Genomic DNA, 27,640 nt, shown 5'->3' with positions numbered 1-27,640 from the left:
TTAGGGTCATTTCCGAAGAGTTTAATAAAGGGACTCCTCACAAACGTGCAGACAGAACATAGAGGCACCTCCCTTGGAGAAGGGAGCAGGGAGGGAGCATTCACCAGATACAAAGTCAGGGAGCAGCCCTGGACAGAGTGCTAACCTTCCCTCAGCAGAAGGTTCCAGGAAATAAACATCTCGCCGTCCTCAGCTCCTGCTGGTGATGCCGACAGTAGTGCTGGCCAGGCTGCTTCCCAGGGCAGAGGTCAGGCCCGAAAGAGTGGGACTGGGTCTGGAGGGTGACAGAAGACATTCCACACAGTCCCCCAGAGTCCCATCCCATCAAATAACCTCTGCTGGTGGCGATGTCTTTAAACACCGTCTTAGGATCGGAGTCCCCAGGACACTTACTAATCCTGGGTTTTTCCTCCCAACTGAAGCTCCTGCAGCCTGCTGCCCTCAAGTTCTGCAGGAAACTGAGTGAGTAGAGTGAGGTCTGCCACATACACTCAGAGAACCCCATTGATCGAATGTTAAGGTTAATTAACAGAAGTGTTAAGGAGGAGTAAGAGGAAGCAGTGACACGGAGGCTGGGTCCACAGAGATGGCTGAGAAGCAGAGGGAGACGATGCCCAGGGCTGGGAGCAGCAGATGGGAAGGACACCCACCCCCACAAGGCTCAGGGACAAGTCCCCCCTCCTCCACTGCTGGACACCCCTCCCACCTCCATGTGCCACTCTCTCTCCACGTGCATGGAAAGCTCCCCGTGCAGGCTGGCAGGGCGGCGGCAAGGGCAGGTGTAATGAGGCATGGCAGTCCAGAGGGCTGCAGGAAGCTAGTAGAGAGTTTGAGTTTGAATTAGTTTTTCAACAATCCCTACAGCTTTGTCCCAGGTCCAGAGCATAGGCTCGCTGTCATCCTGTGGCCTGGATCTGCAGCTTCATATCCTCCGGGCCCTGTGAGAAATGCACCCCTTAGGGGCCACCTGCTATCAGAAATTCTGGGGATGCAGCCAAGAAGACTGTGTCCTAAGAAACACCAGGGCAATTCCGATCATCTCTCGAATTTGAGCGCCTCTGGTCCAGGGCAGTGATTTCCACCTTGAGGTTACCTGCAGAGCCAGAAAAAGTACTACTGCCTGGATCCCATCCCCAGACTCTGATTTCGCTGCTCACAGCCTGGGAATCATTGTCCTTGTGGCTCAGGCTGAGCCCCTGACCTGGGCCTTCCCCCAGGTCTCTGCTGCCTCTAGGTCTGCTTTTCATATCCCTTTGCTTTCCTGCATTTCTTTCATTAAGTCGTCTTGGATTTGTCTTCTCTTTTTTTTTTTTTTTCATCTACTCCCTGAAAATGGGTTAGGGTGATAATCTTCTGTCTAAACATTTACTGACCAAAAAAAAATTTGCTTAAACAAGAAAGATACTTGCAAGCAAATCATCTGTCTAGGGTTTTTTGTACAAGTATGTTAAAAATAGTATATTCCATTTTTTTCTAATGCTTCAGTCTGTAGTCTTGGGGACTTATAGTGTTCCACGGTAAACTTGCTGAGCTAAATTGGAGTTCCCGTCATGGCTCAGTGCTTAATGAATCTGACTAGGAACCATGAGGTTGCAGGTTCGATCCCTGGCCTCTTTCAGTGGGTTAAGGATCCAGCATTGCCATGAGCTGTGGTGCAGTTCACAGATGTGGCCCAGATCCTGCGTTGCTGTGGTTGTGGCTAAAGATCTGGTTAGACCCCTAGCCTGGGAACTTTCATATGCTGTGGGTGCGGCCCTAGAAAAGACAAAAAAAATTAAAAAATAAACTAAATTATTTTTGAAGCAAAATGAATACTATATTTTATGTTAATATATTAACCTATGTTGCAAATGTAACTGCATGAAAGTGTTTAGAGAAATATTAGCTTGCCATGTTATTAGAATTATGCTAGTTTGACCAATGCAAACTCCTCAGGGCATTGTAAGCAACAGCAATGAAAGAGGTACTGCTTTGTAAATGGTTAACAGGTGACAGTTTTACTGCCTTCCTTCTTGGGAGAGTAGGAAGTTAGCCTTTGGCTAAAGAGAAGGTAAACAAACTTGGACTTGGCTCTGTGAGGGGAGAAGACTTCCAGAGAGGCAAGGTTGCCAGCTGCCCTTGGAGGGCATCCTAGCAGGGACGGCTGGGCTGTGGTGTGAGAGTGCCTGGTGGAGCTGGCACAGAGGGGAAGAGGAGGACAGACCACAGACACAGACATATGTGACCAAGGAAATGGACGTGATGCAGAGATCTGTGGGGTTTGGGGGAAATTGGGTGGAGCAGAAGTGGTTATCAGAGAGGCATCTTGGTGGAGGGGAGGTCCAGCTGAAGAATACATAGAGCCATGGGATGGAAGGTCTGGGGGGAGGCCTCGAGCAAAAGAAACATGCATTTGAGGACCCTGGACAAGGCAGGAGTGAGATGTATGATTGAGGATGGAGAGGGTTAGTGGGGATGGATAGGGAGTTGTGGGAAGTTCTCAGAAGGTTTCAAGTGAAGGAGTGGTAAGATCCAGGGAGAGTACTTTTTTGTTTGTTTGTTTGTTTGTTTGTAAATAGCTGGACTCACAGCATGTGGAAGTTCCAAGGCTAGGGACTGAATCCAAGCCACAGCCTCAACCTGCGCCAAAGGCTGCAGCAACACTAGACCCTTAACCCACTATGCTAGAGCCGGGGATCAAACCTGTGCCTCCACAGTGACTGGAACGGCTGCAGTCAGATTCTTAACCCACTGTGCCACAGTGGGAACTCCCAGGAAGAGCATTTTTATTTAGTGCCTACAATGAGTTCACATTTTATTGAGGACACATGGGAACCCCAAAGCAAGGTGAAGCTGCTCTTTCTGCTCCAGAATCCAACACGTTGCTACCTTTGAGAGACTTGCCATTCTTCAGTGAAGAAAGACATTGAATCCAAAATCCTAAAGCATTCAAGACCATTACAAAGGCTTTCCTCACATCGTTTAAAATTAAATGTCTAATATTATTTTATAAATTGTTTTCCTTTCATCCATTACAACTTTTGTGTGTGTGGTTTTTTCCTTCAGACTCTTCTTAAATCTCTGCACGTCTTTCCGCATCATGTATGATCTCCACTCATCACAGTCAGGGACTCAAGTAGCCTCTTTGCTCCCTTCCTGGATGCTGGGAAGTACAAAGGTCCGAGAACCTGTCTTCCCCGGCCCTAAACTTTCCGGACACACCCAGAGTCACAAATCAGGCTGGAGTTGTTGCCAAAGGCTGGCCGCAGCTCCCTGACTTGTGCAGTTTGGGTTGGCTGGGTCCCTGAGATGGGCTTTCACATAAGCGTCTTTAGTTCCTGCCACAATTCCCAAGGCCAAACCTGCTGAAGATGCCCTTTTCTGTCTTGTTTTGTTTCACTTTGATGCGAATGGTGTGAGCAAGAGAACAAAAACAATGGGGAAGATGCATTTCATTGCTGGAAACCTCACAGCCTTGTCCCCCTTTGGTCTGGTTCCTATAAAACAGCCCACAGTGTGCACTGGGAGAAGAGGAGATGCAAGCTGTTTCCCAGCTGCCTTGGGCATTTCTTTGTATCCTTCTAAGCCACCTCTGTGTGGGGACCAGGTTGGGGGGGGAGTGGCTGAGGTTGAGGGGTCCCAGTGGAGGGCTCTGTCTTATTTTACTTGAAAACTGTTTTTGATTGTTTTATTTATTTATTTATTTATTTATTTATTTATTTATTTATTTATTTATTTTGGATAGGAGGCCATCTGGCTGCTCTGAGAAGGAGTCCATCTTTGTCACACTGGCAAGAGGTGGTGCTGGGGTCCCCTGGCAGGACAGCTGGTGAAATAAAATGTCTGAAGCTGGAATAGTTGGGGATGAAGGGCTAAAATTGGGCATTTGAACTCCAGAGAACATATATGTTCAGGGCGGTGGCAATCCGTGGTTTGTGAGCCCTCAGCCAAATTAAGAAATGGTAAAATCCAGATGAAAGATTTTCTGTTCACAGGTAAAGGAGCAAATGTGATTTTTAGAGGTGCCCTGTGTGCTGAAAACTCACAGGGATGGGAGGCTCCTGGGTCCGGCCCAGAGCTTGGGTGTCCCAACCCTGCAGGTCAGGGAGCTGCAGCCCATGGCAATGACATAACCTCCTGTGTTCATTAAAATATTCTGTTCACATGTAATTAAATTTCTTGCAATAAGTGAGTAGTGGCCCCAATGTGAAGGCTTAGGAGCTGGACTTTTCCATGGAATTAGGCAGAACTGGTGACTCTTGAGGGTAGACCCAGGGAACAGGGCCTAAAGCCCGGGATGAGTGGGAAATCTTAGAGGAGGGCTGAGCTAGGAGTGAGGGGGCCCTGAGGATGGGTCTGAGACTACAAACAGAGAGCTGCCTGGGGATGGGAAAGGGAAAGGAAGCCCCAGGTGGGTGTACTGTGGACCTGTGCACCCTAAGGTCAAGGACAGAGACTAAGCCCACAAATTCCTAAACCCCGGCTTCATGAGAATGCCCTGCCCTGGATACTTCAGAAAACCCGGGTCACTCCAGCAAGGATGCACTGGGAGACAAGCCTGGGGAAAAAGCCCAAATAAGGGGGCTTCTACCCTTTGTTCAAGCCTGGCCTCTGGCAAAGGAACAACGTCAGCAGAGACAGTTGAGGGGACAGTGGTCACCAAGAGCATCTGGGACTTCACCAAGAAAGAGATTTGATTCTAGATGGAGGAGAAGGAGGCAGCCATGAGAAACAACAGAGCCTCATGTTTGCAGGGTTTGAGGGGCAAAGTCAGAGAGGGAAACCCCAATTCAATACCACACCCCCTGGCACCTTAGCCTCAAAGCTCCCATCACTAGCCCTCAAACCCATACTACTCAAAGAATGTGATGGATCTGGTCCGTGTCTGCCTCTGCTTCTGGGTGGCCCTGAGCAAGTCGCTCCATCTCCAGGCGGATGAAGTCATAGATCTGGAGCAACCAGTCCTGAGTCTGGCACATAATCAGCATGTGGGGAGACTTAGCGGGCATTGTTCTTGTCATTATTATGCTTGTTACTCTTTATCAGCCTCTGCTCTGGCATCTGAATGGCATCACTGACACCCTTGGTTGCCCAGGGGACTATGTCCTATCCTACAGTTTCCCTCTTTGGGAATCTTAAAGTTCAAGGCTGCCCCTTTCTGGGACTCAGGCTCCAGGCACTAGCTCCTTGTGGCTTCCTGGGTGCAGACCAGGCTGGGAGAAGTCAGCAGGGGCTGCATGAGCTCCACACCTTTGGAACTGAAAAGGCCCAATGGTGGGGATTTGGCTCCCGCCCTCCTGCCACCTGAGAGCATGGGCCTTGGCAACTGCTGGGAAAGTATTTTGTGGGTTAGTTATGATTTTGTTATTCTAGAAAAGCCTACAGTTCTTTAGGAAAGAAAAATAAAGTAGCTATTTGCTGTAGACTGTAATTGTAAATGTATTCTGATTTTAGAAACATAAGAATTTTTGTTAGGCTTTTATGAAACCAATCAAATCTAGCCAGAATTTGCTCAGCATTTCTTCTAAATAGACTTGCATTTAAGGTCTGGACACACCCTTGGGCCACACAAGGGAGAACCAGATCTGAAGCCCAACAGCCACTGCCCACCACCTCTGCCTGGGGTGCTGTTTTGCAAACTGCAAGGATGGGTCATCTAGGGCCTGGGAGCCAAACGTCCTAGGATCAGATCTGGCCTCCCTGTGTCCTGGGTCTGACATGTCAAGGTTCTGTGACCATCTTATACCTCAGTGCCAATGGCTCTCACACGGGAATGAGCTGGTCTCTCATGGGACTGTGGGGCAGACTAGAAGCCTGTGCTTAGAAAGTATTGCAGCGGGCCTGGCAAGTACAGTCTGCTTGAGAAGTGTCAGCAGGATGGAAAGCACCTGACTAAGGTGTTTGTTTGTCTCCCCTGGGAACTCTGTCCTGTCCTCTTAAGGAAATGCAGAGTGAATGCATTAGCCTACAGCTCCCCTTGGCCTCCTGAGCAGGGGGCGGCCACACCCCTGGCTGGGCAGGTGATCTGTCAGGGGAAGAACTGGAAGGAGCTGGTCTCTGGGCAGCCTTGTTCCCAGGTGTGGAGGCCCAGGCATGGCACTGGGGGTTCCCACAGTGGCCAGAAGGTCAGCCACCCCCCAAAGCTCAGGAATGTCCAGAATGGTTGCTTCCTCATGGCCTACAAGCCCATGTGACCTGAGCTGATATTCCCACATTGAGAAAAATGCCTGGGAAGAGGCTGGGACAAGGTGGGAGCCCGTGGCTGCATCTGGGGCCTTCCAGAATGACCAAGACCGGTCACGCCTTCCCTTGAGCAACCTCCATACCTGCAGTACAGAGCTTGGTACCCAGTCCTCGCCACCACTGACCCTTCCTTAGCTCTCGGCTCCTCGCCTCACCTCCTCCCCAGAGGATCGGCCATCCCTCCCAGGTATGGCTACCAGCATCTGTTTTGGCCAAGCCAGCACCACCCAGGCACATTGAGGACTCCACCTGGGCAAGGCAGCAGGAGAGGCATGGGGAACCCTAGATGTGGGGCAGGGAGTCCCCAGGGCTCTGGAGTTTGGAATCCCTCCAGTCTGCCACTTCCCACTTATGTCCATTTGTGGAAGGACAAAGCCTTGGTTTCCTGTAGCTGATCCCTGCTGATTGTTCTTTTCTGCTTGCTATCACTGGAATCGTGTTCCTCCAGGGCCCTGGCTGTGTCCTAAGGTCTGGCCAGCCATCCACTGCCCCAAGTTAGGCCTGTGATGAAACACCAGCAGAGGAGATCTCATCCCCAGATCTCATCCTGCGCTGGCTGTGGCCATCTTTCCCCCCATTCCCCCCCTCCCCCGGCTGCAGAGCCCAACCTTACTGGACCCCAGCCCAGCACCGACCACCTCTGTGTCTGCAGAGGGAGTGCACGCGGGTCCCCACAGAGGGGAGGAACACTCAAGAGGAGGCACATCTGGGGAAAGGGATGATTCTTTAATTTGGACTCAAAGGGAAAGAACTACGATAGTTTTTCACACCGTAGGGACTCTGGGGGAAGAGTCAATCACAGGGGATTCCAGAGAAGTGACATGTGTGTGACCACGGATGTATGGACATCAGAGTGAGATGAAGTTGGGTCCAAATGATGAGTGACCAGTGTACCCTCGGGTGCACAACTGAATGCACAACCTTGTGAGGTGAGCATTGCTAGCTTTATTTTAGAGATGAGCAAAGAAAGGGTCAGATGTGTTACCATCCTGTTGATTTATCAGGCAGTCATTCAAATAATATTTTTTAGTACCTTCTATGTATCAGCCACAAAGAGTAATTAATTGGTGAAACAGACCAAGCCCCTCTCTTCCTACGTGGTATTAACCCCTGTGGGGAGGCATTCAGCAAGCAAGTAAATAGGGCAGGCGGTGCTGTGAGGGGAACATGCAAGATAAAGTGGCCGCTGGGGCGTGTGTCAGCGAGGGGCTGCTGCACAGGATGTCTGCCAACGCTTTTCTGACAAGGTGATGGTGATCAGAGATGGAAGGAAGGGAGGAGAAACCATGTGGTTTATAGGCAGAGACCACCAAGTGCAAAAGTCCTCTGCCAGGGGCAGTCCTGGCCTGGTCCAGGGAGAGGAGGCGGGTTTGGCTGGAGTAGAGAGGGGTAAAGTCGAGAGGGGTAAAGTCGAAGAGAGGACAGGGGCCCGTAGGTGTAAAATTCTATTGGCCATTGGAAGGTCTGAGTAGGAGTGACATTGGCAGACACTGTGACAGGCCACACTTGCTGCTATTGAGAGGTCACTGTAGGGCATGATGGCCACCAGCTAGGGGGATAGTGTAGGGATTCAAGTAGGATACAGATGTGGCTTGGATCAAGGTGGTAACATGAGAGCTGACTGGGTTCTGGACATAGTTTGATGGTAACTAATTGGGTTTGTTAATGGCTTAGCTGAACGTTGTAAGATAATACAGTAAGTCCAAGATAACTGAAGGCTTTGGCCTGAACAATTGGAAGGAATGGAGTTATCTGCAGATTTGGGGATGAGAAGGTTGAGGGAAAGTGGAAATTAGGAGTTTCATTTTTCATATGGTAAATTTCATAGGAGAAGCTGAATTTATAAGGTGGGAGTCCAAGAAAGAGGTTGCTGAATTCCCTAGCCTTGACATGGTGTTCAAGGCCATCGAGAGAGTGAGTTCACCTGGTCTTAAGAAGAGCATCTGAAGACTGAGTCCCAGGGTGTTTTTGTCTAGGTGATGTCTGGAGGATGAGGGGGAAACAGCAAAGAGACACGAGCAGGCATGAAGCTGAAGAGATAGTCAGGAGTGGTCTCCTGAGAGCCAGCCAGAAAATGTGTTTCCAAGATGATGATCTGTGATGTCCAGTTATGCTCAGAGACTGAGGAAGCAGAGAAGTGATAACTGACCATTTGGTTTCCCAACAGGGCTCTGTGGTCCCCTGGACAAAGAGCAGCTCTAGTGCAGTGAGTGCAAGGGTCAAAGTTCTACTTGGAGTGGGTTCAGGAAGGAATTGAGGGAGCATAGGCAAGGAGGTACTCGTGGGAAATAAGGCAACTCTTCTGAGGACTTTTATGTGATGAGAAACAAATACTGCAGAAGCTGTAGGGGGACATAGGGGTAGAACATACAGCATAGAGGCTGCTTTTACTTTTGCTTGGCTTTTCTCTCCATGGGAGCTATTAGAGCATGTTGGCATGTTGATGGAGACAGTGAAAGATTTATGGTGCAGGAGACAGGGAGGTCACGAGAGATGTCCTTTTGCAGCTAAGAGGCCCTGGGCTCCACTTCCAGGTGAAAGTGGTGACAGTCAGTATAGAGAGCACAGGCCGTGGATCAGAGGGGAAGCTCAAGGAAATTCCCTCCTTTACTTCTTCCTTTTATTCTAACATAAAAGCCAGACCATCAGCTGAGAGTACAGAGGGAGAGGGGGATGAAGATTGAAAGAGAGAAGAAAGTGTGGTATAAGCATGGAGGAGAAGGAGGAGCAAATGGGACGGGGTAAGTGAACCAGCATCCCTGCTGCTCTAAGGACTCACTTCTGCTAAGCAACAGGAATTTAGAGAGACCAGGCAGTGGGGATATATTTTTTTCTCTGAGCTCCATTCAGCCACAGAGGTGCAGGCAGGCACGGTGTGGACTGAGTTAGATTTAACTGGGGAAGGGTCATACAGCAATTCACAGCCACTTGCTTTCACTCCAAAATCTAGGGCTCCTCCCATGCAGCCCAGTCCCTAAGCACACCTTGCCACTCTACCCGCTTCCGTCTGAGTCTACACTCTGCTTTGTTTCTGTTTGGTTTCATGGGCCAAGAGGTAATTGTAACTAATTTGCTCTAAAATGAGTGTTAACTCCTAGAAATGTAGCAGCGCAAACTCCCTGGAATTTGAGGTTAGCTCCAGTCCCAGGTAAGACTGGAGGGCTTGGGTGTGGCTTGCCCTGGAGGCTGCCGCTAGGGTCTGTTGATGCTCCGCAACTTGGGGACATCAGCTCACACATCAAATGTTTGTTAACCACCCACCATGATGAGGATTCTTCAAAGCACAGAGAACAAAGCTCCTCCGTCCCAAACACACATCACAGAGCCTACAGGGGTTGCCTGGGGATGGACTGCTCTCAAGAATCCATTGTCCACTTTGTTCTTCTCATTGGATACACAGCCTATGGGTGGACCTCAGTCTCCCCTCCACACAGCTGGGGCTGGGCTGGAGCTCTCCGCAGGCTGACGTTATGTTGGGCAGGTTGGTTTGGTGCTGGTGAGTGCCTTCAGGGAGGGAGAGTATCTAGGTCCTAAATAGAATCTGGGTACAGAGGCTTGGGGGATGACTCTGGGTCTTTAATAACCTTTTTTTTTTTTTGCTTTTTAGGGCCACACTCATGGCACATGGACGTTCCCAGGTTAGGGAGCTCCAGCTGCCAGAGGCGGCCTAGGCTAGAGCCACAGCAATGCAGAATCTGAGCCACGTCTACAACTATACCACAGATCATAGTAATGATGGATCCATAATTCACTGAGCAGGGCCAGGGACTGATTGACCCCACATCCTCATGGATACTAGTCAGATTCATCTCCGCTGTGCCACAATGGGAACTCCTCATCAACATTAATTGAGTAGCAGGTACAGGCCTGAATGCTCTTTCCTTGGAGTTCAAGCTGACTTCAGGGAGAAGGCTCAGACAAGACCCTGAGGAGTTTGGAGAAGGACTAGGGTATTCCTTATGCAAGTGCCAGCTGAAGGACAGAGCCTCAAGGCTCCCTGCCTACCTTGCCCACTTGACATAATTGCTTCTAGTGATGGTAATTTGGGTGTAATTAGCAGAAATCCTCATTCTAGCTCTCAAGGGGGATTTATTTGGAACACATGGAACCCAAGGGCAGGGAGTGTGGCTGGACCTCCCCAGCCACATCTCACTTCCATCTAGAGCCACCTGCTCTCTCACCCCCCTTCTCCCTTTGAACATGTTACATCCAGCTGTAGCTCCCTCTGCTTCTCTGTCTCCAGCTACCTACACTCCTGAGAACAAGGTTCTCAGTTTTAGGCACAGAGAAAGCCAAAGAACCTCATGAGGTCTGAATCACAGCTCTGCACTCCTGGGACAGAAGACTGGACCAGGCAACCCAGGCTAGGTATCCAACCACCCAATTGCTGTGCAAAGGGCATCCCTTCATCATGCTTCCAAGCTGTGGAAACCCCATCCTCATGGGGGGCCCAGCCCTTTCCAGCTACTTTTGTAGTTTGTGCCCTACACAAGGGTGCAGCAAGGGAAGCGAGGGGGCTGGAATCCAGCTCTCTCTGCCCTCATGCCGAGCTCCCCATGGGAGCTGCGCCTCTGTCCTGGCAGAATAAGCTCCCATTTCTAACTCACAGTGGGATGCCCCATGGCCCACAATGGCAGTCTCCCTGGATCAACAGATCCCCCCAAATAATCTACTTCTCTCAGGTCACAGCTTCAGCACTTGTTTTCAGGGCCTTCCCTAACCCCTGGCTATACCCTGATCTACCCGCACCACACTTTAACAAGAGGCTCACTTAACCACAAGTCAGGCTCCCCAGACTGCAGGCTCATTGAAATCAAGGGACAGGCGGGCTTGCTCACCACAGTAGGTGTACCACCCAGTCCCCAGCCTGGCGTGGCAGCTGTTGGTGGCTGGCTGAATGAGGGCCATCCGCTGTGTAAAGCACGGTAGGCCATAGACTTTTTTTTTTTTTTTTAATGCAATGTCATTTGGAAAAGTCAACATCCTTCTGGAGAATTAACCCCGAGGTGAGGTTGTGAGTCCTGGTGGTAGGATAGTGGTGGAGTGTTCTGGAACTTAGCAGTGCATGGGCATCAGGGCACCTACAAGATCCAACCCTCAGGCTTCTCCCCATCTGTCAGTGAAGAGGGAGAAGGTAAACTCTTAAGGTCACTTGTAGCTCCAGCTGGTATCAGAGCTTTGCAGAGGGGCTAAGCAGAGGCAGGTAAGATCTTACTCTAGCGCTGTGCTGCTGACCACAGGAAACAGCAGAGGGAGGGAGGAAGCGAAATGGCTTCCACACATACTCTACCCCAGCCAAACCTCGCAACTCTCAGTGATACTAAGCTCCAGTGTTTATATGGGAGCCTGCGACTCAGACGTGTCTGAAATCAGAGTGAGCAGAGATAAGACCAGGATTCAAGCACTGGTCTGCCAGTCCTCACTCCCACACCTGTCCCAGGACACCACAGTGCTTCTTGCGGTGGCCTCCCCAACCCTTCTTCTTCCAGCCCATCTGCAACTTAGTAACCACATGGCAGCCACCCAGTAAATAAGCTGATGGTACTGAGCACGTAGCGACATGCGCATGTCTAGGCCAATGCGCAAGAGGGTCTGGAAGACAGAACAGTCTGGACTCGAGCATTTGGGTCTTTCGTGCTGGCCTCTCCTTTCCAGCGGGGTTGGCTGTGGATGAGAGAATGGGGTAGAAAGTGAAGGCTGACCTCTATGAGGTCAGTATCCTGTCCAGAGGGCTCAGCCCCTATTCCCAGGGTCCAGGGCAGTGCTGGCTGAATCAGCCACAGGACAGAAAATACAAAGGGTGCTGAGTCCTTGGCCATGCCATCTGCTAAGCCGGAGAAGTACAGAGTGGAGGTTTCCTTCCACAGAGCTGACAGGTAAACACCCAGGCCCTTGGGCAAAACCACCCCTCTGGAGTAGAAGGCTGGCTTGCCTTTAAGAAGGGATTCCATCAGAACTAAGGACATTCAGAGAAAAGGAAGTACCTTTCCCTCTGCTAAGGATGCAGGCCAGGAGAGGCAGTTATGCCCCCAGAATTCTGGCCTTCGATGAGTGTGATTACAAAGGCCTGTTTTCCACTAACTGTTGCAGCTAGGATTATATAAACCCTCTGTGCTGGATTTGAGGAAGAAAAACCAAGGATGGAGAGTTCCAAATGGTAACACTAATTTCAAACCGTTGGCGCTACGTTTGAATACATGTCTTTATTAGGAAAATTATAAGTGCATATACATCTTTTTCATTGATATGACTTCAAAGTAGAAATTGTTTCTCAAAAGGAGTTGTTACTTGTTAAAAAAAAAAAAAAAAAGCACACTGCATACAGGAAGCTGCCTTCTCCTGGACCATTTTCACATTATGTGGGAGATGCAATTTAAACAATACAAAATACAGTATTTCTCACATTTAACACTGAACCCATCACTGCTCAGAGACTGAGAGTCCAGCGAGGTTGCAGAATAACAAGTTCTGTGTGGGAATTTTCAACTTGGCAATGTCAGTGATCTCCTTAGGGAACTTGAAGGTTTCTAGGGAACGTGTCCCCAGGCTGGGGCTCCCTTGGAATGGGGCAGGGGAGATGTGTAGAGGGATCAAGACCCCCCCACACTTCTCATCCAGCTACAAAAGGCTCCACCACCTGGGAAAGGCAATGCACTGGCAGTCAAATATCCCACAGTGCTAATGCCAGGCAACAGTCAGAAGGGAGAGGTCAAAAAGGAGCCAATGAAAAGGCTTGGCAGTTCTTGGACTTCACAATGGAGGGACTGCAACCTTTTGCTACTCAGGCCCTCTGCTCAAAGCTGACCCTCCTTCCTCTGGAGGACAGGCAGATAAGCAAAGGGCCTCTTCCTGAGCCTCCTCGCTGGGGTCTCAGCACCTGGCCGGAGCGGGACAAAGAACAGTGCAAACAACACGAGGCACAGATTCAGACTCAGTCTGGAGTCTTCCCTGCCTGGGTCCTGATGCAAAGGCTGGTGGTGGAGGACCACCCTAGGGGCTACAGGTAGCTCAAGGGAAGGTCAGGTAGAGGCAGCACTGGACCAGGAGGAAGAGCTGGGTGACCCCTAATCAAAATCTTGCACTGGACTTGTATTTTGAAAGCAAAGGGAGATCAGGAGAGCCTTTTCCTTTGCAAATGGACTATTTAAATGCATATTTACTTTAGCTGGTCAGTCTCCACTAGAAGCAGATTGCAAGTAGAGGAATTGTCACACAAATCATTTTCACTGCAGTTTCTCCTTTTATCTATTTTTCCCCCTAGGGGGAGAAACAGAAATTATTCTTTCCTTAATTGTGGTCAAGATTTAGGGCCCTGTGAATTTAATTGGAGAAAGAGGTTGAATGGCTCTGGTTCATGGGTTCCAGGGGAAGATGCTTTCAAATTTTCCTTGAGATTTTAAAATATCTTCGATTACTTGGAAAATGACCCTCCCGCTGAAAATTCCATCATTTCATGGATAATTCAGGAGCTCTGTAGTGACAGGTTAATTTCAAAAGAGGGTTTTGCAACCAGTTCTGTATCTCTTATAATGTCCCTCCATAGTCTTTTTTTTTTTTTTTTGAATATAACAAAGCTGGTTTGAGGATGTGAGTTTTTGCTTTTTTTTTTTTCAATATAACAAAGCTGGTTTGAGGATGTGAGTTTGTGGTTGATGGATTTGCCGTCTGCCATGAAGATCCAATTTAAAGGAATATTTATGGAAATGCTTAACACATGTTACTGATAACCCAAAGGTTATTAAATCTAAGAACACCTATAATTTCAGATCATTTTACTAGAATATACTTTCTGCATGTTATTTAGTTATCCTAGTATATTTTACTAGAATATACTTTCTGCATGTCAATGGATACATTTTCCTGTTTTGCCCTTCTTTTTCTTTTTTTGTTTTCCTACTTTCTTAATTTAAAAAAAATTACCGGAATCTTAACCAGAGGGGAAAAGTATTAATAAGACCAAATGAAAAGCAAAAGAAGCAAAAACCCCTCCAGTGCCGACCTTTTCAGAAAGTAAAAATTTTAAAATGTTTGAAAGCCACTGTTCTCAGTAAAGGGAAAACACCCTAAATGTCAGGATTTAATTTTAAGCTACTTTCCCAACCAGTGCATCCTTTTCTAAACATCCTGGAAGCACAGGATGATAGTGCCATTGTGCAAGGTGAGAGGCCATGGGATTGTCAAGTGGTGAAAAAGGTGAGGTTAGATTTTAATTGGGAATGAATCTTCACATCCAGGATTGATTCTTTTATGGATCGGGCTTTCAACCCCCCCCCCCCAAAAAAAGTAGAAAATTCTTTACTTGATATTCCCCAAACAGTGCTGACACCAGGAAAACAAAACTCTCTGTAATTCTGTGATACCAATAATTATAGAAGTCTTGAGGGACTGCATCCTCGGAGGTCCATACTGCTGCAAACCGAATTCCCTTGGGCTCTGTTGATACCCCCATGGCTTTGTGACCAAGGTTCCACGCCAAAGGATCACAGCTCTAATCAGAAACCTGGTCAAAGGCACTGGGGGTGGGGGCATCTCCTCCTTCTCAGCCTTTGCATCTCAGGAACTGACAGCACATGCACCAAGGACATTGATTTTGAACAAAAACAAAGGATTGGACAACGGACAATATTTCAAACAAGACACAGATGTGCACAGTGTTTTCAGGACTGGGTAACACGAGACATTTTGATTTGCTTCTTGGTGCCCAGTTTAAAGTAAAGCTTTGGTCTTGAGAGAGTCCTTTTCCGGGATCATGGAGACAGTCTTGGATACACATGACGATGGATGAGAGAGAGAATGATGGGAAGGACGTGATGGGATGCAGAGGAGAGCTCAGGACGAGGGCTGCATCTCACTCTACCCTAGCCTCACACTTCTGCCTGCCTCAGTTCGGGGGGCTCTGCCTTGCTCACCAGAGAGGCTGACCCTAGCTCTCACCCTGAGAAAGGGTGAAGCTCCTGCCTGGCCCCCTGGAACCTATCCCCCTCCCACCCCTTGCACAGGGCAGCCTCCACTAGGGTCTGCCCATGCTGACTGGTGCTGACACCTCCCAGTGGCTCTCCACCCTGGACATGGTGATGCGGGCAAGGCTCCATCAATCTGGAGTTCTGGGGTCCCAGCCTGCACAGCTCAGACAGACACAAAACTCAGGAACCTCTGGCCAGATGAAGGGTTCCGTGCGAAAGATATTATAACAAAGCAAGTAAAATAATGGCCTTAGTCTATGTTCCTATCTGTCGCCAGTGACACTGGATAATCAAACTAAATGAGAAATAAACACCATATATTTGGCTACATAATCAAATGATGAAAGTAAGGCAAACTGTGCAAGACAAGGCCTTTGGCAATGTATTTGGCCCTGCCTGGGTGCAAGGGGCAGCTCTAGGCCCTTCCTAACACTGGTTTCAGACCTGGGCTCCTACTGTAAGGTTTCCTCAGGCGTCTGACCCAACCTGCGCCTCTCACATCTTGAACCTCCTGTTAACAAGAACAGAGGGAGACACCATTAAGGCGGGTTCCCGCACAGGCCGGGGGCACGCCTGATTTCCAGATCGCAGTGGTGCATCCCCCTTCCGAAGCCCTGAGGAGGTGGACGGAGTGAAAGAGACAGCATGGCTGAAGCAAAGGATGGATGGGAGGCGGGAAGGGGAGAGGGAGGTGGCCGCAGCAAGCACAGGGTGGGCGGACGAACGAGAGCACGGATGGCGTGGCACAGTGGTCACACGACAGGATGAGGCACAATGCCTTGGCCCAGCAGAGATAATGAGGCCAGGACTCACATGGGCCCAGCCCCGGGACTTGTGGGTGGCGTGCACAGTGGTCCCGGAGTTGGGCACCCTGGAAGGGCAGCACTGGGACCACGCATGGGCACCTCAGCAGTCACGTGAACGCTGTTTAGTTATTTTCAACTCACAACCGAACTTCAGTCCCGCTCTCCAGCTCTTCCACGGTGACCTTGTCTTCAGCAGGGCTGAGGCTGTGCCCGCTAGTCAGATACAGTGAGGCCCCAGGGCCAATGGAGTCATGTAAAGACAAACAGGGGCTTGCCTATGTTTCTTAACGTGAGGCCAACTCTCTGAGTCCCCACAGCAGCCTGCGCTCTGCCAGGATGGAGAGTGGGGGTGATGCTGCCTCCCTGAGCAGTGCAGAAAGCAGTTTGTCACCTCAGGGAAGCAATAGCTTGACCCACGGTTGTTACAGGGCAAACAGCTCTTCCAGCACAGATCTGTCACCCTCTTTGGCACAGAGCTGTACTATTCCTGCAGTGCGGAAGAGACAGGGAGCTCGGGGCCACAGGTCTGATCCTCTGCAGGTGCTTTTGTAAGAATAGTGCTACCCAGCCCATGGTCTCGCAGACCAGAGAGGCTGTTGGCTTCCACAGAAAGGAATGAAGCCCTAGGCAGCCCAGCAACCAGCCAGAGGCCTTCAGAGGCACCAAGGGCAGGATGAGGTAGGTGGGCAGCCAGGCACCTGGGAGCAGGCTGCCATCCCTGGGCTGGTGGGAGGGGCACAGGCCTGGGGAGTCAGCCAGATAAAGGGAATGACAATGGGACGTAGAAAGTCTTTGGCTACAGTGGCCTAGGGGGACACTTCTCCAATTCCCTAGGCTGTGATTACAGAGGAGTGTATTAAAGCATGAGGAGGACACAGGGATCCGTGACCCAGGCAAGGACTCTGCGATTTCTTCTCCTGAAATCCATCTGCTCCATCCTCCACCCATGTCATCTTTCTGGATCCATGTACTGAAATTATAACCAGGGGGTCTGAGGTGCAGGCGAGTGTGTATGTCCATGTGTGACAGGGGGAGGGGAAGAAGAGTAGTTATTCGAGGTGTCCCTTTTCAAAGCACCACTGAAATCAGGGCCTTGCTCTCCCACATGGTCCCCCACCTTACTGTCCAAATTAGAGACGCTTGGCAAGTACTCTCAGCCATAAATCTGTGTATGTATGTGTGTTGGGGGGCTGTGAGGGCTGAGGCAGCTGTGTCCCAGAAGCTAATCACACTGCGTCAGGCAGAAGGGGGGTGGGGACAGGCTGAGTCCCCAGAGCTGCAGCCCCTTCACACAGCATCTCTGCATCAGAGACCCCTGGGACCATTTAAAGAATCTACAAAGTGAATTGCCTTGCAGAGAGGTTCCCTGAGAAGCATTTCCACGGCCGCTCTCTGGGAATGCAGAGCTGCCACCTGCTCCCCCCACGTGGTCTGCAGAAGCCCACCTGTGCTCAGAGGTGGAGCTGCTCACACAGCCCTCAGGCCCCGGGAGGGGACGGCTGGAGAATTCCTAGCATGGGAGGCAGAGTGGTGGAGGGCCAGGCAACAGGCACTTGGGGAAAGGTGTCAGTTATCACCTGCAAAGGGCATGGCCACAGCCAGCCCTGCCCTGCAAAAGGCAGTGCTGGGCAGCACTGGCAGTGGCAAATGAGAGGGTAGGACATGCCCCTGAGATTGGCTGATACTCCTGCCCCTGGGCTAGCAGACTGCTCAGTGCATAGGCCTGGCAGCCACACACTCACCTCAGATGGGAGTGCAGATTCTAAATGTGTGGAGCTGTATGAGCTCTTTGTGGTCATGGCCCTTCCCAGAAAGGGAGGGGAGGGCAGGGTGAGAGGCTTAGCAGCCCAGGGTGATGCTGCAAAGAGACCCTGGACCACATTAGATGGATCCCCAGGCTATTCTGGAGCCCCAGGCTGTTCTGGATAGAGTCCTGAGCACACAAGCTCCATGTCACACACCTCAACCCCAATCTCTGCACAACTACTTTCTTAACTTAGCAGATCAGAAAGGGCCCTGAAAACCACATAAACACAGGAGCCAGTGTGGCCCCAGGAGAGGCAAAGCACTGCTCCCCCGTGAAGTCTGCAAGCCCGCCCCGGGGGCAGGGGGGGGGTTCTGCCCTGGAGGAGGGTTAGAGCAAATTTACAAAGCGCCGGGAGAGACAAGAGCAGAGTGCACTGTGGTCCATCTCGAGGTGGCAGATAACTAGTTTTTCCTTTTCTGAGCAGCCTTTCTCTTCTTCTGTCGCTTCTTTTTTCCTATCTTTTCTTTTTTCCCCACTTTTTCTTCTCTGCGCCCCCTTAGATAAAATTAGTAGAACCATTAATACTGTTGAAATAAACAAGAGTCTGTCTCAGTCTGCACAAGATTTAAAACTGGCCCGTGTATTTGTTTCACCCTGTCTTTAGTCTCAGGCCTGGAGGCCCCTGGGCAAAGCACTGTCACTACTTCATTAAAATAAATGAGACATTTCCCCCCATAACAAAAAATTTTAGACAGGCTTCCAGAACATGGATACCCGTGAACTGGTTAGAGCAGCTGCCAATGTGCCAACTTGACCCTGGTTCCTGCCATTGCCTGAGGCTTCTAGCAGAGACAAGGACCTCATATCTAAAAGGGTGTGAAGGCACACCCAGGGCCAGGCTGGACCCGGTCTTCTATCTCACCCCAACCTACTCTCCTAGGGCTTTTCTCCATCTCAGCACAGAGCTGAACTCTGCTTTTATCTTAAAAATCTCTGCACTTAAAATCGAATAAATGCTTTGGAGGTTGGAGGCCCAAGGTTCCGGCGGCCATCCAGGAGAAGAGAAAGAAGGGAGTAGATCCCACCTTCTCCTTTCTGGATGCCCGTGGACACCCCTGGGAATGACTGGGATTGTTCTGGAGAGCAACGGAGAGAGCTGGTTAGCAGAATTTTATTAGAGCAATTTTATTAGAGCAATTGGCTCTTGACTGTCACATTAAAATGATTCAAGCTGAATGGTATTTAATGATTTATGGGGTAAGGCCACCTGTTCTTGAGAAAGCTTGATATTAACCATGGGCTGGAATTATGGGATTTTTACATGGGAAAATGTGAAAGTTGGATATTATGAGAGTTGAGTCTCTGGAGATTACATGGGGATGTTAGGAGAACCAAGGAGGAGGAAGGGGAAGAGGAATTAGTGAGTCAAATATTATTCTTCAGAAAACTAGCACCACTGCTTCCATTGGATTAAAAAAAAAAAAAAGACACAAAAGCTTGAGTGGCAGATCTAATCTGCTCCAGAGCAAGGCCCAGGAGCTGTCACTCGCACCTGAATTTGGCAGAAGGGATGCAAGGCACCTGACCAGCAGGCCAGCTTATCTTCGTACATTCCAGAAATGTGTGTGAGCCCCAGGTCTGACAACTAATGGATTTTTATCTCGGGTAAATAAATTCCCACATACAGTAGGAGGCTTATACCATGAAACAATTAGCATTTTATTGCTAGTGCATATAATGTCACATTTGATACAATTTTAGTACAAGTGAAAAAATACACTGTGGCTAACATTAAAAAGCTGCAATCACACTGATATGTTATATATATTTCTTTACAAATTGCCAGTAGTTTACCATAATAGAGAAATGTAACCTACTGACGTTCATATGGCTCCACTTCAAAGATATGAATTGTTTGACTATAAATATATTCTGAAATACATTTGTTTACTAAAGAAACATTAAAAAACTGTGCACGAAAATATATATAAAAAAATGCCTTGCAAAAAGTTACAAATACCACCAGGCCCATCTGTGGATCACATTTATGCATGGGAATTTCATCTTGCCAGCATTTCTGATTGGAACCTGAAACCGTGTTGTGGCTTCAGGAGGAGGGGTTAGTGGCAGGAGGCTCATTTATTCATCTGTTTTTTCACTTCTGATTTCAGAAACCTCAGAGTGTAGAGAACCTCCGTGGCATACATAGGCTTCAGAGGCAGTCACAGTAACCAAATTCCTCAAAGCGAGCTCTCAGATTGAAAAATTGCATTTGATTCTGCAAAGACTGTCTTTCATGGAAAGGCGGAGATGTGATCTCATACCCCCAAGAGAGGGCCAGCTCCATTCTGGAGGAGGCCTGAGAAGGATCTCACAGAGGGCCTGCGGGGGAGGGGTGGGCAACGGGAAGAGGGCGCCTCAGGGTGGGAGCCCTGCGTTCACCCTCCCCCAACCGGGTGCATACAGAAACGGAGAGGCAGAAGCAAGATGAAAGCATGCTCTGAGAGGCAGGGAGAGGCTGGGAAGGACCCGGAGAGGGTCTCTGAGCACAGTCCCCAGTGATGGCGGTTCTACAGGGAGCCTGCCCATCCAATCACTGAGCTTGGAAGAGGAGGTGAATGTCATGGCCATTCCCTAGCACTGGTCAGTACCTGCGCTGTCAATTCAGGAGGGGCGCCCCCTGCAAGGGCCACCCATAGCCTTCCTCCCAGCCTCAGTCTCTGGAGGAAGGATGTTTTTCTGAGCTCCCTGCTTGGCCATCACCTGACTGTGCTCAGACTCCCCATGGGAGAGGAGGAGAATCTCCAAAACAAACCAAATACAGATCTTGAAGTAATCATCGATTTCAAAAAGGATAATGAGAATGATGATGATTGTGATGATCATGAGGGAACTGACTGGTAGGAGATGCTGTTGCGATGATACAATTTCTTAGAAAAACCCCAGTTATAAAACAGCCAATGTGAAGGGTACGAGGCATGGATGAATACACACTGTGATACTGTACCATATGCTATAAATGCAGTTGTCTACATGCTGGGCAAGCCTCACGCCCATCCCCAGTCAATGTGCTGCCCCCCAGGCACACCCAGACCTCACCATTCAGGCCTTCCTCCCCCACACCTGTGCCCTTTCATCTCTCATACTGGTTTAGCTTTCCTCAAGTGGGTCTAGTGGAAAGTCCTTTTTTGGTGGTTGTGCTTACTTGTTTAAAGCTTTCTCCAGGTATTCCTGAATCCACTTCAATTTTGGGTCAATGCACACTTGTCTATTGTTGCTCTTCAGCCGTGCCCTGCAAAACAGAAGAGGCCACGGTGTGCAGCTGAACGGAAGGGAGCATGGCTATGGCCTGACCATCTGCTCATCCAACACCCGGATTGGGACCCTGCTGGAGCTGGGTGCCCCGCTTGGCAGGCTCAGGTTCAGAAGGAACCCCAGGTGTGCTGGGGAGATGATGCAGGCTGTGCTGCCAGTTTTGCCCCAGAGATACTGGGAAGTGACAAAAGTGTATAAGGGGTCCAGGGAGAATTCACAGAGGGAAACTTTGTGATGGCTTTTGAAGGATAAGTAGGAGCTGGACAAGTCAAGGGGGAGGAAAAAGCAAGAACAAATATGCCAAAGGGGGTCACAGCTGTTGTGGAGGAATTTGGAAGACAGGACTTTCCAGAAGTCTGTGGCCAGATGTAAGGGACAAGGAAGTGGGCCCTGATCTGCAATTATATTTATTTATGGGAACTTGTGGAGACTTTCAACTGGAGGGTGGCAGAAGCAGATTTTTATTTCGATGGGTCATCTTGACAGTACATTTCAAACAGACTTAGAAGTCAGTCTGGAAGGAGGAGACCTACAGAAAGATATGGTGCTAGTCTGGGGGATGGGGAGAAGGGCGAGGGCAGTGGGGGCAGGGACAGTGCAGGGGCCAGTGGGGCAGGGAAGAGGGAGAGAAATAGTGTAGGTAGTTTGCCAGCAAACAGTTTCCAGAGAGATTTTTGTAAGTTCACTGAATGATCATGGTTTCATGTTTTCTGAAAGTTCCTACTGCACTTTCCTCCTGCTTCTCATCTCCACTCAGCCACCCTCCCTGAAACCTCCTGGAGGAGGACCTGGATTTCTCTCTGGATCCCTCTGGGTCCCAGGTAATCTCAAGCAGCCTGAGGACACCATTGCCCAGCCACTCAGGGTCTGTGAGGACAACTGCAGCCGGTACGGTGGCAGGGGTACACCCACGGGACTCTTCACACAGCCTGCCTGTTAAGCCAATGAGCTGTACAGAGAGGCATGGCTGGAAGCAAGGTGGATGGAGGTCCAAGTCTGGGTACCACTGTTTGTTAATGCTGTGTCTGCCCAGACAGACCTGGGGCAGACCTGAGCTAGTGGGCTTCAACCTCAAGGTGGATTCTCTGGGCAAGGGAGCTAATCAGCAAAGGAGGCTGATGCTAGTTGACTTAAACACCTCTCAAAGGAGAGAGTATTTTATTATAAGTAAAAAAAATTGAAAAAAAAAGAGCATTCATCTTCTTGTGCCCTAAAACATATTGTAAATGACAAACACATTTAAGGCAGCCAAGGCTAGGAAAAAAGACAAAGAAAATCAAACCTAAAACCAGTTGGTGTAGGGTAGAAAGCTGTCAGGTAGCTTTTGTTCCAACTGCTCTGTCCCCATCCTGCTGGGCCTTTTCAGGAGATGAGCTCTGCCCATGAGACCCTGAGTCTTACCTCCCCAGCATCTAGACACATGACTGAGCTCGTGGCCAGCAAGCATGGGGACACTGTGCAGGCACTGGATGGCAATGGATGGCCAAGTGTGGCTCCTTCCTGCCTGTGGCCCAGCCTCTTGCACTCAGGAGAGATCTCTGTGTCTCATGTATGTGTGATTTTGGTGTGTCTCATTTCCAACATGAATGATATCAAATGTTAGCAGCTGCCATTGACACCAGCAAAACTAAACATCTGTGTGCTGTGTTTTAGAAAATGCAGTTAAGTGAGATGTTAACCTTGAGTTTCATGAAGGTTTAATGACGACTTCAACTGAATTTGGGTCTTATGAGTTTGTGCTATCTGATGAGGGATTAAATTAGGGCCCCAAAGCCCTGAAATTGGCAGGATGGACAGAACTGTTACTAGCAAAGAGCTGGCTAATTTGCTATATTTCAGCAAAAAGAAATTCTAGTGGAGACCATGTTTCTCCAGTCTAAGGGCACATCCGAATGTGCTCCCAGCTCTTGCACAAAAAGGAAGAAGCTTGGAAAGAAGAGACAAGGGCCTGTGTAAGCACAGGACTGAAGGTTAGGGCACCAAGGATAAGAGTGGCTTTTGAAACCCCTGCCTGGTGGTAATATCAGCTGCCTCTAATTAAGTCAAGTTCAGGCCCAGACACTTGGCACATGTCATTTCTCTAGCTGGAACAAATCTGCAGGTTAGACATCCCCATGCCCGTTAGATGTAACAACTTACACGATCTGAAGGGCACAGTTCGGAGTGTTGAGGATCTTGAGATGCTTGATGTTGGCTCTGGCAACGTGGCTCTCAAAGAATCGGCAAGGGCATCTGTAGCTCAGGCTGACCGGTTTCTCTAGAAGAGGTTAACAAGAACCAGGCATCAGCTTATTATTATCCTGCCACGCCGTGCAGATACAAGTGGGTCTGGGTCTGCAGCCAAGGGGTCAGAGGGTGGAATGATGGTAGGATGGGGAGCAGTGGGAGGAGTCATGGGTGCATCCTGGCCAAGACCTTTTCCTTGTGCAGCACAGTGAGTTCCGAGTGGGCTCAGGCTCAGCTTCTAGAGGGCAAGAGGTCAGAAGGACCTCAGGAGAGCTGGGCCCTGGGAGGGAAGGGAAGTTAATATAAGAGCACCCCCCTGCTCAGGTGTCTCAAGATAAAGGGGCTTTTTTTTTGTTTTGTTGTTGGCTGAGCCTATGGATGTGGAAGTTCTCAGGCCAGGGATCAAACCCGCACCACAGCAGTGACAATGCTGGAACATTAACCCACTAAGAGAAAATCACAGCAAAGAACTGTTTCAGTCCAAGGTGCTGAGGTTCCTAGTTCTTTGTAAATTAAACTCTCCCAGGGCCAACTGAGAAAGACTCCCCATTTGGGGACTGGGGAAATGGGAGGAGGTGCAGGGCTGGGTTGCTAGGCTTGCTCTCTCCCTGCCCTCCCCCCTTCCCAGGAGCCAGGTCAGCTCCCCAGGGAATGCTGGGAATGCTGCCCTCCCCCACCTGCAGTCTCCTCTCCTCACATTTACCTTACGCCCAGGCTACCACAAAAGAATCCCCCCTTGGCTTCCTACCTGGGAATCCCCAGAGGGCAGGCGAGGGCCCACCTTCGCCCTGCACTTCCAGGGCTGGAGGCAGATGTGGTTCCAAGGCCTGTACAGAGATGCTACAGCCTCCCTCCTGGGTCGGATTACAGCTTTGTTTGCCAATTCACCAATTTGCAAAATGCCATAATTGACACTCATTAGTGTAAATTAGCAAAGGGCTCCTGAGGAACCCACAGCTCACTCCGTAGGTCTAGAGTTGCAACCCCTGAGGGGTGTGTGTGTGTGTGTGTGTGTGTGTGTGTGTGTGTACATACATGCGCATTCTCTGCAGATTTTTATCCAACCCTTACTTAATACCCCAAATTATTTGAATTTGTGGATCCTTTCATCAGGGATTAAATGTATGTCTGAGAATATTTAGTCCAGGGGGTTTTTTGTTTGTTTGTTTTAAATTTGCCTGTTTACAGATCTCCCAGTGGTTCTGAAGTTCTGTACTTTGGGGTGAAAGAAACAAAGAAGCAGAAGGAATCTGTGAGCGAAGGACTTAATTTTCTTTTCTACAGACTGAATTCAGTTGAGGGGTGTCATGGCCTTGGGTACAGCAGGTCTATTTAGCCATCAAGTCAGGGGGAAAGCAGACTACATGGCCCCTCAGGACAACCTGGACTCCCTAAAAACTAGGAAGGAGAAAGCCTGGCTTCAAGGTGCTCAGGAACTCATGACCCTGGAGAGCCTGGCGCAGCCTTCAGCTTTACACCTGGGCTGAGTCCAGAAAGTCTCTGCCGGGCCTGGCTTTTAGCAGCTGCTGCACTGGGTCCCTGCAGGGGAAACCAGTACTGCCCTGTAACCAGATCACCTGCGAAAAGGGACTCAGAGCTGGGGGCTGGGCAGCCTGGGTTAAGGAAGAGCAGAAATCTCCCCTCTCAGTGTCCTCTCTCTAGGCTTCCCGGGAATTCTCAGGGGTCCTTCCAAGCTGAGCAGGACTGGAATATGCAGCCCGGTGGTGAGGCAGGACTGGTCCTAATCCCAGAGCAGCAAGCTGGAAGGTGCATGTGCCAACAGCTGCTGAGGGCAGTGCTGTGGTGGGTGGGGGCTCCTCCTCTCCAGAGTCTCTGAGAAGCTGTTCTGACTCCATTAACCAAGCAGCGGAGATCAGGCCAGAAATCAGAGCCCATTCTGAGCTCAAAACACAAGCTTTCTCTCTTTCTCCTCTCTCCTCTCCACCCCCGGGATTATCCATTTCCTTCAAAGGCAATTTTTATTCCTGCTCCCAGGACCCAGTTGCCTGCCTGTCAAGTGGAGAATTTCAACAGGTTTTTTTAAAGGGACAGAGCCCAAGTGTTCTTACCAAGAGAGCTAGGTGCTGTGTCCAACTGGTGCCCTTCCTGCCAGCTTTTTGCCAATGTTTCTCACTTTTCCAACTGTTTTGGATATAACTCTGTGTATAGGCAAGAGGCTTGACTGGCCCAGATGTTACCCAGGGTCTGGGTGAACTTGGCTTCTGGTGAGTGTGGCATCTGCTGAAGTTGGCTCTGGAACAGTCCTTCCACTCTAATGCAGAGACAGAAGCCCCCAAGCCAGACCCAGCCCCTCCAACTAGGCCTGGGATTCCACCCCACCCCACCCCACCGTGGGTTTAACCCCTGGAAGCCCAGGGCATCCAAGGAACCAGCTACTTGGTGGAAGGGAGGGCAGGAGCCAGAGCCATAGCCAGGACAAGGGAACTCAGCATGAGCACAAAGGCTCCAGCTGGTTCCAAAGTGCATTTTGGTTTATGCAGGCAAAGAGAGCCAGACCACCTCGGAGCCCAGGACCCAGACCTGACCACCCAGCTGCCAAGAGGGCAACAAAGACAAGCAAGCAACCAACCCTTCCCGTTGTCAGGAGGAGTCTGTGAATGTGGTCCCCACTCCTTCTGTGCTCCCCCCAGGTCAGCTGTGCCCAGGACTCAAGGTCCTAGGTCCCTGCATTCCAGTCATTTCTGTAGTTCCCCAGGGATGGGGGCAGCTAGAGGAAGCACCATTTCCTCTGACAACAGGACGATGCAGCTCCCCTCTCCCCAAACCACTCAATTGTTAACACCTAAGCCAGAGTGTTCCCCATGATTTGAGGTGGGGAAGCAATGTAAAGACACAGGCTAGGTCAACTTTTTCGGCTTACAGAAAAATTCTAAATTGCCTTTGGTGCTGGTGGTCCCTTGGCAACACTGATCAGCAACATGCTATACTTTTAAAAAACAATTCCCGGGTGGTCAGCCACCAGCCACCTATAATGAAGCAGAGGTTTTCAGGCCCAGCCTAGCCTACTGATCCAGGAGCTCCAGCCCTAGACAGACCTTAGCTGCATGGAGCACTCAGTGCCCTTGCACCCTTTTGCAGGATTTGTTGGAAACATTCAGCCAAGAACACTCAGCATGGCCTGCCCATGCTGACATGGTTTTGTTTTGTGTGTTCAGAGGCAACAGTTTATTTTGGTTTGCAGCAGTGGTATCCTGTAACAGGACAGTGAGATTTCTCTTAAGCCTCAAAAGGAAAAAAAAGCTCTCTCCCTCTCGCTGTGAAACGGGACACCACCTTTCCCAGTGGCCTAAGGCCTTGGCGATGGAACTTTAGGGCAGCATTCACTCCGAGGTAGAGCACTTGCTTGGCTGGTGACAAAGGCGCCAGTTTGCAGGTGTGTTTGGGGGGCTGGGTAGGCGCACGCATGACCCGGATGGCCCCCGGGCCCCTCCTGGCTGATCCCAGGAAGAGGCAGGGAAGGTAGTGCCTGGATACGCGCCCAGGTTCTCCGCGTCGCTACGGACCACGGAGCTGTACAGAAGCGCAGCCAGGCGGGTGGCGCACACCCGACAGCTGCTCAGAACGCCCTCCCGCGAAGCCTCGTTTATGTGGGTGCGTGGAAAGGACGCCACGCAGCTGCACCCGATCGCATCGCCGCCACAAGCACGTCGCGATTCAACATAGGCTTTGAAAAGCGCTCTCTCCAACACGAACCGCGGATCGCATCCCCAGCCTGGTGCATAGCGGGGCCTCTGAGCCCGTTCGATCTGGAAACCGAGCTGGGCGCGGGAAGCCACTAACTGGGAGGTGGGCGGTCAAGGGGAGGTGGGCCGAAACGCGAAGCTGGAGACTCTGCTCCCCACCTTCCTCCTCCAGCGCGGGCTCCAAACGCGCCCTGGGCGCACTGGCACCAAGTTATACTGCCAGACCTCGCTCTACAGCTTGCCGCAGATCTGGCGGCTACTTCCAAATTCCGGGACCCAAGCCCGGCTGAAGGGCGCGAAGTTTCAGCGCCAAGGGTGCCACGACGCGGCTTTTGAACCCAGCATGCCGAGGGAGTGCGCCCCGAGAAGTGGGCCGCCTCAACTTCCCCGATGCACAGCGGCGCGAATTAGGTTCGCGCGGGACTGCGCCGGTACGGACAGGAAAGCCGCGGCCCGGCATGGAGTCCCACGCCTGCCCACGCTTCGATCGCCGAGGCCACTCACCATCGCTGAGGCAGAGCGCGGTCAGCACGAGGGCCAGCACGGCGAGGACCTTGACACCCATGGCACAGGTAGGCGGCGAGCGGACGGAGGCCGGACACACTGGGGACACTGCAGCGGAGAGTGAAAGTGCGGCCGCAGGAGGCGCGCGCCGGG

The 27,640-nt window shown here is 50.4% G+C and overlaps 1 protein-coding gene across 3 annotated transcripts; it reads right to left on the bottom strand.

Moving 5' to 3' along the window:
• CXCL12 (C-X-C motif chemokine ligand 12) lies at nt 1-27,640 on the bottom strand. 3 transcript variants are annotated; one of them, XM_047760057.1, is made up of 4 exons: nt 27,488-27,638; nt 23,193-23,310; nt 20,944-21,030; nt 1-274 (listed from the first exon to the last, which is right to left on the bottom strand). In XM_047760057.1, exons 1-4 carry the CDS (start codon nt 27,546-27,548, stop codon nt 190-192), a joined length of 351 nt encoding a protein of 116 aa, XP_047616013.1. In that variant the 5' UTR covers nt 27,549-27,638; the 3' UTR covers nt 1-189. The 3 variants fall into 3 exon arrangements, with proteins under 3 accessions (XP_047616013.1, XP_047616014.1, XP_047616012.1); XM_047760058.1 differs by lacking the exon at nt 1-274 and adding an exon at nt 12,407-15,696 and having other exon boundaries at nt 27,488-27,640; XM_047760056.1 differs by lacking the exon at nt 1-274 and adding an exon at nt 15,703-18,293 and having other exon boundaries at nt 27,488-27,639.

The sequence above is a fragment of the Phacochoerus africanus genome, chromosome 15, assembly GCF_016906955.1.
Source record: "Phacochoerus africanus isolate WHEZ1 chromosome 15, ROS_Pafr_v1, whole genome shotgun sequence".
Lineage (NCBI taxonomy): Eukaryota > Metazoa > Chordata > Mammalia > Artiodactyla > Suidae > Phacochoerus > Phacochoerus africanus.
Note: the sequence above shows the minus strand (reverse complement) of the source record. Positions and strands in the feature narration are given on the sequence as shown.